Consider the following 14,116-nt stretch of genomic DNA (forward strand, 5'->3'; position numbering starts at 1 on the left):
GAGGCGTGATATATTTTCTCTGCTGTTGCCGAAAGTCAGTATTAAATCAAGTGTATGCTTGCTGTAATGTGTGCACTGCATTATGTTTTGAGGAATGCCCACTAAGTCTAATAATGATACAAATGCTTTTCTTGGAGGCTTTTGCACACTACCAAAATGGATATTAATATCTCTGGCAATGATCACTTTTTCGAATGACAAAAAGTCTGCAAATTCTCACAGGATATTCAGAGTAGGATCCAGGTGGCTTATAAATAGTGATGAGGGAGGAAGAGGATTATTTCTTGCTCGTGGTTAGATCAGTCACTTTAAGGAAATCTATTTCAAAGGAGCTGCATGTGAGACCCTTGAGTATAACCTAGGGTTTTGGGGAGAGTAGCTGCATAGCTTCCTCCTTAGTCAAATTGAAGAGGGCAGTAAATACAGCTGTATCCTAGAGGTCTAACCTCATGTAATCATAAATATTCATATAACACAAGCTTCTTTAAGACAGTGAATACTAAATACCTGATAATGATAGTTTTGTTTACAGCATCTGATTTACAAGCTGCCTAATATTCATCAAGCCGAGCTTCAGAGCATGCTGGGCATTTTGCTTTAGTCTAATTTTACTTGAATTAAATTAGCATACCAACTTTGACATTACTTATCCTTTCTCTGTTCATAGATAATAGAGTGTGTTGTATCATGGTAACTTGGGTACATGTTATGAGCAAAGGAATAATAGACAATTTCATTTAAGTTGTTTGCCTGTCTGCTGCTTACAGTAATGGCCCATTTCTTGCTTAATTACTGCTAATTGTGGTCAGCCCAGTCTAATTAACTATAATTAATTCATATGTATTTGGCCAATGATGTACTAGTTCAAATTAGATAAAATTCTTCCCAGTGCTGATGACATGTTAACTGATTTACTAAAACGGGTTAAAACATCATCAAATTGGATGAAGGGGCCAGTTTTAAATCAACAAACTAATGAACTGACATATTCACAATAATTATTTTTATATAGCAACTATACCTTAACACAGTGCAAAGCCTAAGGTGTGTTATTAGTTGTTAAACCTTATTTAGCTTTTTCTAGGTTTGGCATTCTTGAACTTTCTAATTATTTTATCATCTTCTGAATATTTTAATATGACTTGCATTTAAGACAGCCTTTTAATTATTTTGGTTAAATGCTGATTCATAGATCCCAGTAAGTGATGGTCAGAACTTGATTTTTTCATAGGGAAAACTCTAGCCACAATTTCTCTGCAATGACTGATTATCCCCAACTGAAAGACCGAATATTCAGCATCTGCTGTGTGCATATTTTATCGCATTAAGTACATGGGCCGCAATTTTACATATGCTATTACAACAGACTTTGATTCTCCCTGCATTATTACGATTGGATAGAAATAACGCATTGAAGAGGCAGTGCACGCCGCCTGTTACTGCAGCTGCTCTGAGACGTGATTGAGACTGTAAGGCTGTTTAAAAGCCCCTCTTTAAAGCACTCTTTGCTAAGGTCTGTCAGATAAGACACAGACACAGACACAAACTAAGATACAAACACCAAAAGACTTCCAAAATAATTACAAATCCACCCCCCACCACCACCACCACCAAAAAAATAATAATACAAAACACAAAATACAGACAAATGTCCTTTGCAGATACATATATTTTGTTGATTCTGGTAGGAAAATTGAATGTTCTGATTAAAGCTGCCTCCAGTGTGTATTTGCAGCTGTTTCTCATGTCCTGTTTCTCATGTCAAAATTAAGTAGATGCATCAATGACTGTAGCAGATCGCACCAGCAATGATAAGACTATCCTCAGGAGTGCTTAGGATGCTACAATTACTCTTTTGTTGTATTATTTACATGTGCAACATGTGCAGAAGATTGTCAGCTAGCACGACAACACTAGTAAGGCTCTTACGGCTTGAAATTGTAATGAATTGGATCTCAAAACATACGCCATTCACAATTGTTGGGTAAGATCAAATGGAAATGTGATTGTGCAGCCTCTGCACAACATTTATAGCATTTGTCCAGCATGACTTACAGAAGTGCTTTGTGGTCTCCATCAAATACATATGCTCATGTGGCAATAGATAGGTCAGTGTTAAGAATTCTCTCAGGCTAAAACCCTGGCTAGAGTGGAAAAGAAGACTCTAGATTTTTTCAGTGCGAATTTAAGTGCTTAGTGACTCAGTGACGAGGTGAGTCTTCATTCTTTGTACATCAGGCAGTCAGTGACTCAGCTGTACGGACAGCCAGTGGAAGCCCATTCCACCGGCTGGATGCCTGGACAGAGAAGAGCCTTGATGCGTATCTTCTTTCTGTCTTGAGGGAGGGTGGTTCAAGATGAGCCATACTAGAGGCTTAAAGGCAACGTGGTGCAGAACAAGGTTTGTATAGTGCTTTTAGGTACATGGTAGCTGGTCCAGTTATGGCTTTGCTGGTGTGCATCGGTGTTTGAAAACTAATGCGAGCCAGTGGAGGGAACGCAACAGGGTGGGGGGATTTGCTTCTCTTTCCATTCTCTGTCATACACACTCCCCAAATTATGGCTGACATACTTTGTTTTATAGTGTAGTATATTCTTTGCATTCCTCTCAAACATGCCCATGTACACAATTATTGTGCTGAGTAAACCAGTGAATAGGATGAGAAGGCTGTTTGTCCTTTAACTCAGTACAGTTTATTGTGAAGTTGTGTAATAGTGTATAGTTTCTAAACACTGTCATTTACCAACCCTGTGATCTCTCAAACTGTTCTTGTCTTATTGCAAGGCAGGGGAGTCATGTGACTCCATATTCACCCTTAAACTGACTGCATTAGCACACCCATGAGACAATAGTCTAGCTTCTGATCTGGGTCCTTGTTCAAAGTATCCTTCTCTTAGTCTGAGAGTTTTCCCTTTGGTGCCTGTCAGCTGGAGGTGTATAAGACCCAGTCCTAGGTTAAGTTCATTTGAACAACTATTAAATTGAATTCAGCACTTCAGCATTAAAGCCTGTGACCTCCTTATAATTTCTAGCTTGTCAGGTTTCTTCCAGTGCCTTTCCTCCATACGTTATCCTGCATCCTGAAATGATTGCTGGATAATACAGTCTGGATTATGGATTATGACGTCTATATGATATTGAATAGAATGTTTTTTTTAAAGGTAATGGTGCTAGAGGCAGTCTTTTTCAGTTGCTCAACCTCTGCCACACTTGGCTCCTGATGGAGTACACCCCTTCTCTTCAATCCCCTGCCCTTAATTCATTCAGTCCTACACGCCCCCCCCCCCCCCCCCCCCCTCCAAACACATGCTTGCTAAACTTCTAGCCCAGCCTGCTATGTGCTGCATAGACACACCAATATATGACTGTTTACATTTTTAGTTGCTGATTACAGAGCCCAGGACAATTACAGAGAAGACAGTTCTTCTGATTTAATGATACTTATTAGGATGCAAAGACAGTTTATCTTAAGGTTTTTTTTTTACAGCAGCTTTAAACTCAAACTGTAGAGGCAGTCAAAGGGTGAGAAAGAGTTACTCTATTCCAATGGTATAAGCCACTATATCAAAAATACTGCGGATGCAGTCCAGTGTAAAATCAAACTTTGAATGTTTGTACAGCCAACTGTAAATCTGTGAAAGTTGGAGTAGCATGTATGTGGAAGGTAGCCATGTCGAATAGAGAATTGGACAGCAATCGCAAAGAATATCTTTATCAGATGTAAAACTAGGTGTTTTTAATCAAATGACATCTGCTATATTACTAAGTATAAAAACACTGCACACCTCAATTCTTGTAATATTTAAGCCATGTCTCCCACCACTAGCTTGAATAATGTGCATTAATGTGTTGTCATACCACTGCAATGTAACAGTGAATGTCTTGATTGTGGATAAGACCTAATTATGAATTAACTCATCAGCTATTGGCCACAGAGGACCAATCCATTTACCAATCTGTTATCCGGTCCGCATCTTGCGCTAGACCATGAACTCACCATAATGTAACATAACGTAACATCAGATGTGTATCCAATACATATTCCATTCCCCATCTTACTATGAACCCGCAGCAACTTCAGACTAATTGAACGAGCCAGTAACAGCTGTTGGCTTCACTAAAATGTCACTTGTCTGGAGATATTTTAGTCTGGAAACAACAAAAAACAAGAAAGCTGCTTGTAAAGTATGTAAAGCCAGTATGCCGAGGGGTGGAGGTATGGCTGCATTGTACAATACAACCAATTTAATCAAGCACCTGCAGAGTTTTCACAGGAAAGAGAACCAGGAGTTCATGCTTGCTGTCAAACATGAGAACACCAGCAGGCAGCAGACTCTTGCTGATGCTTTCCAAAAATGCAGTAAACTTCCAGCAGACAACCTGAAGGCTAAAGGGATTAAAGAGAAGTTCATTTATTATTGTTTTTAATTTACTTCTTTTTGATAGTTAATATATTTAAGATATTTATTTCTCTTCAGTTTTGCTTTTTATTTTAAATATTTAGTTTTAAATCATTGCACAGTTGTTGCTGCTGCAGTTGTCATAATACTTGACCTGTTTCGATGATGTAGCCAAGCTTATTGATGTGTTTAATGTACTAGAAAGGTTTTTGATATTTAAGATGTTTCAGTTTTCTATTTCAAATATTTAATCTGAATGAAAACATTACAACTGTTGCTGCTACCTGTTTGTACGTGAAGTGTCACATAAATAAATTCATTTGGAATGCATTTAAATTCAAGGCATTTGTGTCCATATGGGTTTTTTTTTGGGGGGGGGGGGGGGGGGGGGGTTTGTTCTTCTAATAAGAAATGCTGTGTGGTCTAGTCCAACCTGATGATATAACGTTAAACACAATACCAAAAGTAATATTGATGATATTAAAGTAAAATGAGATCTTGTATCACAATCTGTGTCAGTATCAGCAGTTGTGTATCAGAATCGTACGAAACAGGAAAAAATGTGGATCGGCACATCACGAGTTAACTCTGTACCTCAATGCATTTTCTCCTGCTGTATATATGAGACATGTCAAATATTTCCCAATTACTTCCTTAAAAGTGACACTAATTTTCTTTGTGGTTCATTTTGTCTACAAATACACATTCCTGATATTGCTATAAAACACATGACCCTACCAAAAACTTGCTACTTATGTGTTTTACAGCAATATCAGGACCACCCATTTTCCTATAGTCCACAGACCTCTGCTTTGTTTAAAAGAGATTTATGCCTTTGAAAATCGATGAAGCTACACTCCTAATAGACGTAGCTCTTTGGCACTGAGACATTTATTAGCTCTCCATGAATCAGCAAACCATATAACTTACCATTCCAGTTGTTCACTGAGGCAGAAACAATCAGCCACCTTGGATCACTGGGATTCAGTGCTTTGAAATTCAGTTCACCTCAGAGCTGGGCTAGAAATGGTTTCTCCATGTTGAAAACCATGGCTAGTGAAGGTAAAAGGGGAGATATTTTCTCAATATTGGGGCAATGAAGTTTTATTTGTTTGTTTGTCATTTACTTATTTATTTATTACATTTATGTAACATTTACATAATTTGAACAGAAATATTGATGCACAGTGTTCCAATATCAGATTTGTTGTTTTGCGCCGAGTATATGTAGTGTATTACTTGAAACTCATTGTTCTGTTTTGCACTTTGACGATAAACATAAGACTGTGAATCCTTGACCTCCTGTTCGACACATTATCAGGGAAAACCTGGAAGATGCACTTGGTTATGTAATTTCCCGTGAAAGTCTCAGTTCCTTTGATTTCAGTCCAGTGGTAATTTCAGATGGTTTCACTTTGGCATTGCTGCACTTACTTGGCTTAGAGCTCTCTAAATACAGTACCAGAAGGTGAATATGTCTGTACTGAATAAGTCTGTTTATGGATTTGGGCCTCATAGGACTGACTTTATAAGATCTAATATTGGTATATCATATGAAATGAACGTGAGGTCAATTGAGCATTGAAGGAGAGAACTAAGCATTCCAGAGGAAAGGTCTGGCTATATGTTGTGCCTGTGTAGCTGGAACCAATCCCCCAGTGCTTCACTGAGCCCCCTGTGTTTGGGAAGGCATCTTCATAATGTGTGTGTGTGTGTGTGTGTGTGTGTGTGTGTGTGTGGGTTAGAGCGAGAGAGAGGACAGAGGCAGGCAAAGACGTATACATCGGAAAAAACACAGTGAAACAGAGAGACATAAAGAAAAATCCTGTCCTCTGTGGGTTTGGTTTGTTTTGAGAGCAGATGCATTACTCATGAATATTCTATTTGAATATTCAAATCCCCAGACAAAACTCCCTCAGTGAATTAAGGTACAGGAAAGGTGCAGACAAGTGCCATTGCAATTTGTTCATTTCTGAAGAAACAATCAAAAGAATGCTAAGTAAAAAATATGATTGTTTTGCTTGAGAAGATGGAATAATTACTCCATTTTAGAACAAGCTGCTGTCATACATGCCCATTTGCATATCAGAGCAGTCCTATTAATGGTGTGACAATTCTACAAATTTATTTGACAAAACACTGAAATACCACATCTTATTTGTTGTACTCATATGATGATCATTATAAATTCATTATATGTCATGTCCCCAGAGCTCATCTGTCTGAAATAGTTTTTTTTTTTTTGCGTTGAATTTTCTGTTGGAATTGTGTAAAATTATGTAGAATTTGGAAGTAAAAGCTGTCCTAATCTTGCTTGAATATTTTTGATTATTTGTAAATGATTTAATGAGAAATGACATGAAGCTAATGGCCTTATGGTGCCAGTTTTAACTGCATAAGCGGGTTACTTGGGATCACAAACTGATGAAGACCTAATAAGAAGTGAATGTGAAGGTTGTTCCGATCAAAAGAACAAGGCAGGACGTGGCTGATCTCTGCATTTCCCTCCGTTTCCTAACAGATCTGGAGGATTTTAAGACCCAGAGACGAAGTCCAGTGAGGGTGCGTGAGGGCCAAGGGGTAGTTCTTCTGTGTGGACCTCCACCACACATGGGAGGTGAGTCATAGTCTATCACTTTCTCTTTTGGGGTTCACAGAATAGAATGGACTTTTTTATAGCTGTCAAAGACAAAATATTGGTTGAATGAATGTTCTTTAAAGTTTTTCTTATTAAACATTGTATCTATATAAACTTTTCTTATTAAACAGTGTATCTATATAAACATATCTGTAGCATATCAATAATCCATGGGTCAAGATGCTGCTATGCATGGAGCCTTTCATTAATTGGAAATTGTGATGTGGCTTTTTGCAATATTTTGTATAAAATATATGTATATTTTAATACAAGTTTCCAATGTGTTGTGTTTATTAATTAAATAAATGAAAAATCCTCGCATACTGGCACCATTACCATTGAAACAAAATTCCCTTCTGGCAAATAGCAGGTAACTTCTACAATCAAAAGGTAACATACAATTTGCTTAATGTTATTTACTTTTAACTTTAAATACAGTAATTAGAAAACCCCTGAAAAGCTTTAATTAGGAAACCCAACTCTGGCTATTGTAGTAAGCTTTTCTTTTAGGATCTTTTCTTTTAGGATCGTTCCTGTCAGACTTCTGGGGTGTGATTTTTCTCCCACTCTCATAGCACCTGTCCACAGCTCTGTTGCCTGACCTCTGCATGAGCAAACAGCCTCTCTGGTGTAATGGTTCCCTGATGGGGCCAGTGATATTGCTTCTGTGTGTTTTATCAGCAATTACAATCCACTATCACTGGCTCATAGCTGTTCTAGCCTTGCTGCCAGGGCAGTAAACCACTCCCAACCCCCATTCTGTTTTTCACTCTTGATTTAACACACTTAATGATGAGTTAAATTGCTCTCATATTAAATGTCACAGGAAGCAAACTTTTCACTTACTGTCTCTGGCTGGATGTAGCATTCTTGTAAAAAGCATGCATGATACATGGTAACACTGAGAGGACAAAAATTAGTCACATTTTCTCTAATGTTTTTGTCCAAGGCCTTGACACCTAAACATAATGCCACTAAAAGTTTCCTTTTGGTTAATAGCAGCCACTACTCATGGTCGCCATGGCAGTGTGACTCCAGTAAAGAAAAGAATATGTAATTGATTTAACGGGACTTTGACTAAACCATACCTGTGCTCTATATTGGGGCCTTAAATGGTGTTATGTAATGTTTGATTTTTCCCCCCCCCCCCCCCCCCCCCCCCCAAGTTACCCAATTCATGATTGTGAAAGATTAATGTATATGACAGCATTCACCTTTTCTGGTACATTGCTTTGAAAGGAAGGAGGAGAAATTGGAAAAATCCCTGTGTTACAAATCATTTTGGGTTCTGCTCTGTCAGTAGTCTCTAACCATACAGGCATGATTTGTAGCTCATATGTATAATCACAACTCAAAACTGTTCTGAAGGCAGCTGTGCCTTGGAGGCAGAATGAACCTAATTGGTTCAAACCAGAACTGTTGAGATGGCTCTACATGGCTCTGGTTAAAACCACAAACAGTGTCATTCAAAATAACTAGCAGGCAGACATTATCTTTAGAAAACTATGCGCTTCTACAGTACATTTTATGTGCATTGCATGAAATGTACGCTATTTCAATTGTGGTTTTGCCTCTTGTTTTAATCAGTCTTTTAAAAATGCTTTTGGTTTCTTGGACAACTACTTGGACAGCCTAGGTGCCATCTAAAGATGCTTATTTTTTACTCGCTTGTTTGTTGTTTGCTAGTAAGGTGCTGTACAGGAAAAACTAACGTTAACTACTATGCCTATGCTATGCTAACTATGTTAGCTAGATAAACAATGGCAACTAAATAGCTGGATGGCAGTCCTAATGTTGTGCAGTGTTTGAGAGAAAGCATATTTCTGTTGTTTTTATTTTTAATTTAATGAATGCCCTGTTTTTACTTCTTGGTATTGGAAAAAAATCATAATTTCAACCGGTGCATGCAGCCGTGGAAATGTTGCCACGGTGATGGTATTCCCTCTAAGGAAGGTGCAGAATGATATAGCTAATGCTTTTCTGCCTCTGAGGCAAACAAATGTGCAATAGTACATGACTGCTGCCTCTGAGGAAGCTGCAGAATTCTATATAAATTCTCTGCTGACTGAGGCAGGAATAGGATGTTCCCTTTATAAGAGTGGTATTTCTGCTTGTGTATAGCATGATGTTGTTAGCCATCATTTTATCCTAAAAAGTATGTTGAACAGATACTAATGTTTCGAATAGTTTGTTTTAATAACTTGGTTAAAGTTTGGTTTTGTTGTACATGAATGGTACATTTAGAATTGTACATTTGGTACATCTATGAGCGCAACTGCTTCGGTTCCACTGACTAGTGCAGTAGCTGTTTGCTTACACACTTGCTCTTGAAGTCATTTCTGGCAGTCAGTGTAGAGAAACTATGTGGGGTGAACATGTGGTATTTGAAAATCTCGGCCCATTTCTTGCTAACCAATCGGTTTGATCTCTTCCCATTGACTATTAGCCAGTTATAGTCATTCTACCTCCAAGGCAGAGCTGCCTTCAGAACAGTTTTGAGTTGTGATTCTGTACTGAAATGATTTATATGCAGTCATTTCAGATCCACGAGAGCAAAAACAACTTACGTCATCAGCTAAAGTTTGACTTCACTCCTTTGACTCAGAAATAACACAGTAGCCCCTCCCCATTCATTCAGAAAAATCTCCCCAGTTATCTGCACCTTTCACCACAGCCATTCAAGCTGAAATGCACTGCTGTACACCGATATTCTCCAGGTGTCCGTAACTTATGTCAACATCCACTCTGGACATTGTCCCCGTCATGCTAACAACATGCAGTGTGGTTCCTCGAGCATCAAAGTGCATCTCTTGGCACTTAGTGTCACTTCTGATTTTAAAAAAGGCATGGCGTATGAATCAGAGAGAATAGTCTCGCTTTATTACCTTAACAGGCCGACAGGCCTTTACCTACTGCTGGTTTGATTACAGTGTTCAGAGTTGCCCCTAATGCACCACACTTTATTTCACTAATGGACCTAGGAGTTTTCATGTAGCAAAGTCTGAAATCTTTTGGAAGCATGGGCCATATCGCAAATGGTTTTCTTTGTTCACAAAAGAATCAAAGAATTCTTTTATTACTGGAGAAGCCTGTCTTTAATTTTTTAGATTAAAACAGTCCAGGTGTGCGTGCGTGAATGCGTGTGTGTGTACGTGTGTAATCAAGAACATGCATGTTTGTTGTCATACCAATTTCCATTTACCTTTGTCAAAATGTTATTGAATTTCTCAAGATTTATACCACGTATCAGTGCCATCCTTGTGGCTTTGGATCCATTTCATATGTCATTTACTAATATTTTTTTGTTATTTTTGTTTATTATTATTTGTACATTTGCAGTAGAATCTTAAAAAACGATTAAATTTATATGTGCTTGTCAGAACAGATAATTGAATGTTATATTAATAAAGATGATCAGATGGTCTGCAGAGATTTATTGTGATACGCAGCGGTTTGTCTAGGAGGGTGTATCTTATCAACTTGCATATCTATGTATGTATGTTTGTGTGTGTGTGTGTGTATGTGTATGTGTGTGTGTGTGTGTGTGTGTGTGTGTGTGTGTGTGTGTGTGTAGATGTCACAATCCCAAGTGATGGAATTCTCCAAAGGAATGAATATAAAAAGTTAGACAAATAGTAGGTACTAAAAGAAAAACACCTTGACCACTGAGTTACCGCTGCCACTGGTAGAAGGCCGAGTGTTATGTAAAAATGCTGTAATCACACACTGGATGTGTGTAATTTATTTTTATTTTTTTTTAACATATGCAGCAGACTTTATGACTTTATTCAAATTCAAACCAGCACAAAAAAATACAATACGGGTCTGGCTTAAAGCACCAACAGAAGCTAAATACCTTTTGCTCTTGTGTAACGTCTAGCAGCTGGTTGTTATTTTCTCCATAAAGACATGACTGCAAGTTAGGTGGACTCTAGTATTTGTCATGACAGTAGGCCATATTGTACACGGCATGACATCTCAACACCTAAAATGAGGCTTGTATTGTAAATGGATGTCGTTTTGAAAGGACTAAGCACAGTATTGTTGAGTTTGCTAGAGTTGTTGTTGCACTTTATACACTTGAATGAACAAAACTGTCAATGCTTGAAACCCTCCATAGTGATGTCTGAATGCATCTGTCATTGGCATCAGACATGTTGCTTTTTCCGTTATAGCCAAAACATACATCTGTACTGGTTCCTGTAGACAGGACTGAAGTCTTGATAACTTACAATGAACTGCTCTTTTTATTGCTATGTAGACCATAGGTAAGCCTCAAGAATACTGACCCAACCATCCACTGAGATCTGTGTAAGATACAAAGAGTGTTTGGCCTAATGTCAGACATGATGTCGAGCTCACAGTGTGTGGACTGCATATTGCACGTGCACCAAGGGAAAGGCCAAAAAGGATTGCAAAGTATTGCTCCATTTCTTTAAGCCATCACACAGAGTAGCGCTCTTTGGAATTGATGATGCCTCGTTCACCCTTCAAATGGATTGAGAAAGCCACTAATGGACTAATGAACTGTGTGCCTCATTGGATTTTTTTCTCCCCCTGGTCAAATTGTCTACTGTGCAAGACCAAAAAAAAAGCAGTGAACGTTTGCAGGGGTCTGGGTTTTTCTGCACAGGTGTTTAGCATATTCATATTAAGAAGTCTTTAAAAGAAAAAAAAATGCATTTTGTTGTCCATTCCTGTCAGGAAATGATACTGTCCCTTTTTATTCCAATTTGAGCATTGTCATATATAGCCATTATTGAAATTAGACTGCAGTGTCTCTGTTGTTTTGTAAAGTCCTTCACTCACTCCCACGGTGCACTCTCTTTTCACTGCTGTGATGTAATCCTTGCACCAAAATGTCTGTGTACCCTGGCTGTGCTCATATAAAGGCAGTGGTTGATATTCAACTTCAGATTGTCGCCTCTCCTCCTGCAGAGCTGACCTTTTCATGGATCTTCAACGCATATCCCTCGTTTGTGAAGCAGGACCGGCGGCTCTTCGTCTCTCAAAAAACAGGGAACCTGTACATCGCTAAGGTGGAGCCGTCGGACGTGGGCAACTACACGTGCGTGGTGACCAATATGGTGACCAAATCCACAGTGCACGGCCCTCCCACACCACTCGTGCTCCGAAGCGATGGTAATGCTCCATCTACCATGGCTCTGTTTAACTGACGTTTACGTGCAATTCCCCTAGTAAATGATAAAATTTTTTATTACACCAGAAAATGGTGAAAGCTTGATGCTCTTGAACTCTACAAAATTTTTTGTACAGGAATTATGGGTGAATACGAGCCAAAGATCGAGGTTCAGTTCCCCGAGACCATGTCTGTAGCCAAGGGGTTAACAGTCAAGCTAGAGTGCTTTGCACTGGGAAAGTGAGTATATTATAGTTGATGAACTACCCAACAGGGTGCTTGCATGGAATAATACATAATGCATTGCATAAACGTTATATACAGATTGCATAAGAGCTATTTGACATTTCTATATTCCACATGTCAACATCCACAAGGCACAACAACCTGTGATTTACTTATTTATTTATATGCTGTTTTTCATTTATGGGATATTTATGCACGTATGGGTACCTCACTCCAGCGTTACTGGTTTGCTGTAAATGTCTTGTAGCACTCTAATACACATTCACCATCTTCTCATTGATATCTCTTGCCTGTAGCCCAGTTCCTGCGATCAGCTGGAAGAGAGTAGATGGAGCACCATTCCCCCGAAAAGTGGATGTTAGCAGGGCTAGCAGTGTGTTGGAGATCCCCTACTTTCAGCAGGAGGATGCAGGCCAGTACGAGTGTGTGACTGAGAACGACAGAGGGAAAAATGCTGTCAAAGGAAAGCTTTCCTTCTATGGTATGGTACTAGAGCAATAGTAACTGTTGTCAAGCATTTATGTGTTGTTTCATAGAATAAATTCTCAAATTATGGCTCAGATTAAGTTATCTTTACTATTCCCTGGACAGAAGCATTTTCCCCCACGAGTTAAGAGCACAAAGTACTCGTAAACCATGGATGTTGAGCCCCTGGCAAAACTTGCTGGGACCAAAATAGAACAGATGCCAAAACTGATTTTATACCGTCACCCGCAAAGATTTTGTGGTCGGAGCGACACTCACAATGCATTCAAAATTTATACCCAGAAGGAAAAGCGACATTGTACACTTTTACATCACATTACTTTTTGATCTTCATCCACAACAGCTTTAAAATACTGCAAAAATAGCAACTTTGACTGACTTGTCCTAATAATTGAAGAGAGCAGAGAGGTTATGGCTTTCTCACTGAATTGGTTCTTTGCAGTGTAAGGTTGACTGGGGGACTTGGTTGTCCTTGTACGACAGCCTCCTTTTTGTTTCTTTTTCCTTACCCAGCTATTGGGCAGGTGATAAAAATCCATAATCTCCTGTAGACAGCATTTTGTGAGACGTTCATCAGCGTTATGGTGTTCTGTAATAATGATTATGGGAATCTAATGTGCATCACATTATGTGCGCATTCCGTTGCAACTCACTGTGCTTTGATAGGTGATGCCACAGATAATCTTGCTGAATAATTGCATTTCAGACACTCTAGCATCATGTGGTATATACTTTATTAATCGTAACACAGTATCAAATGCACACCGCTTGTGTAGGTGCACCGTGTTTTTAGAAACCGGATGTTTTCAGAAGTTCAGTAATCAGCTTTAGATAACAGCAACCTTATTTCCTTATTCTCTATATTCGCTATGCACTTTAAATCACAGAAAATACAAAGATTCAAAAAAGGGTCTTTGCTGAAACTAACTGCATCCTTTCTGCAGCGGGCTTCAGTTGAAACCATCTCTTTCTGCTTGCCTTGCGTAGTTTGCAAAGTGCCATGTTCAATTATTCCCAGGTTTAGGCATTCCTATACCGTGCCTATTGATTAATAACTGTGTTAGTTCATTAATCGGCTCATTCAATGCCTGGTTTGTTTACTGATTTACCCTGAGGCCAACTCAATCCATAACTCTTAGCCTTGTTGTCGGTGGGTGCAGGAGTGAGTAATTCATTGTCATGTTCGGCCTTCCATGCACTCCTAA

At 38.8% G+C, this 14,116-nt stretch overlaps 1 protein-coding gene across 3 annotated transcripts in view; it reads left to right on the forward strand.

The window, feature by feature from the left end:
• Positions 1-14,116, forward strand: part of cntn3a.1 (contactin 3a, tandem duplicate 1) — a 59,880-nt gene that overhangs the window by 25,152 nt on the left and 20,612 nt on the right. For all 3 annotated transcript variants that reach the window (XM_081707086.1, XM_081707087.1, XM_027017941.3), the window contains exons 5-8: positions 6,923-7,018; positions 11,978-12,181; positions 12,317-12,419; positions 12,722-12,906. In XM_081707086.1, coding sequence (XP_081563212.1) covers positions 6,923-7,018; positions 11,978-12,181; positions 12,317-12,419; positions 12,722-12,906 — 588 coding nt within the window. The remainder of the gene's footprint in view (positions 1-6,922; positions 7,019-11,977; positions 12,182-12,316; positions 12,420-12,721; positions 12,907-14,116) is intronic.

This window comes from Electrophorus electricus, chromosome 24 (genome assembly GCF_041902795.1).
Source record: "Electrophorus electricus isolate QZ-2024a chromosome 24, ASM4190279v1, whole genome shotgun sequence".
In the NCBI taxonomy this organism is placed as follows: Eukaryota; Metazoa; Chordata; class Actinopteri; order Gymnotiformes; family Gymnotidae; genus Electrophorus; species Electrophorus electricus.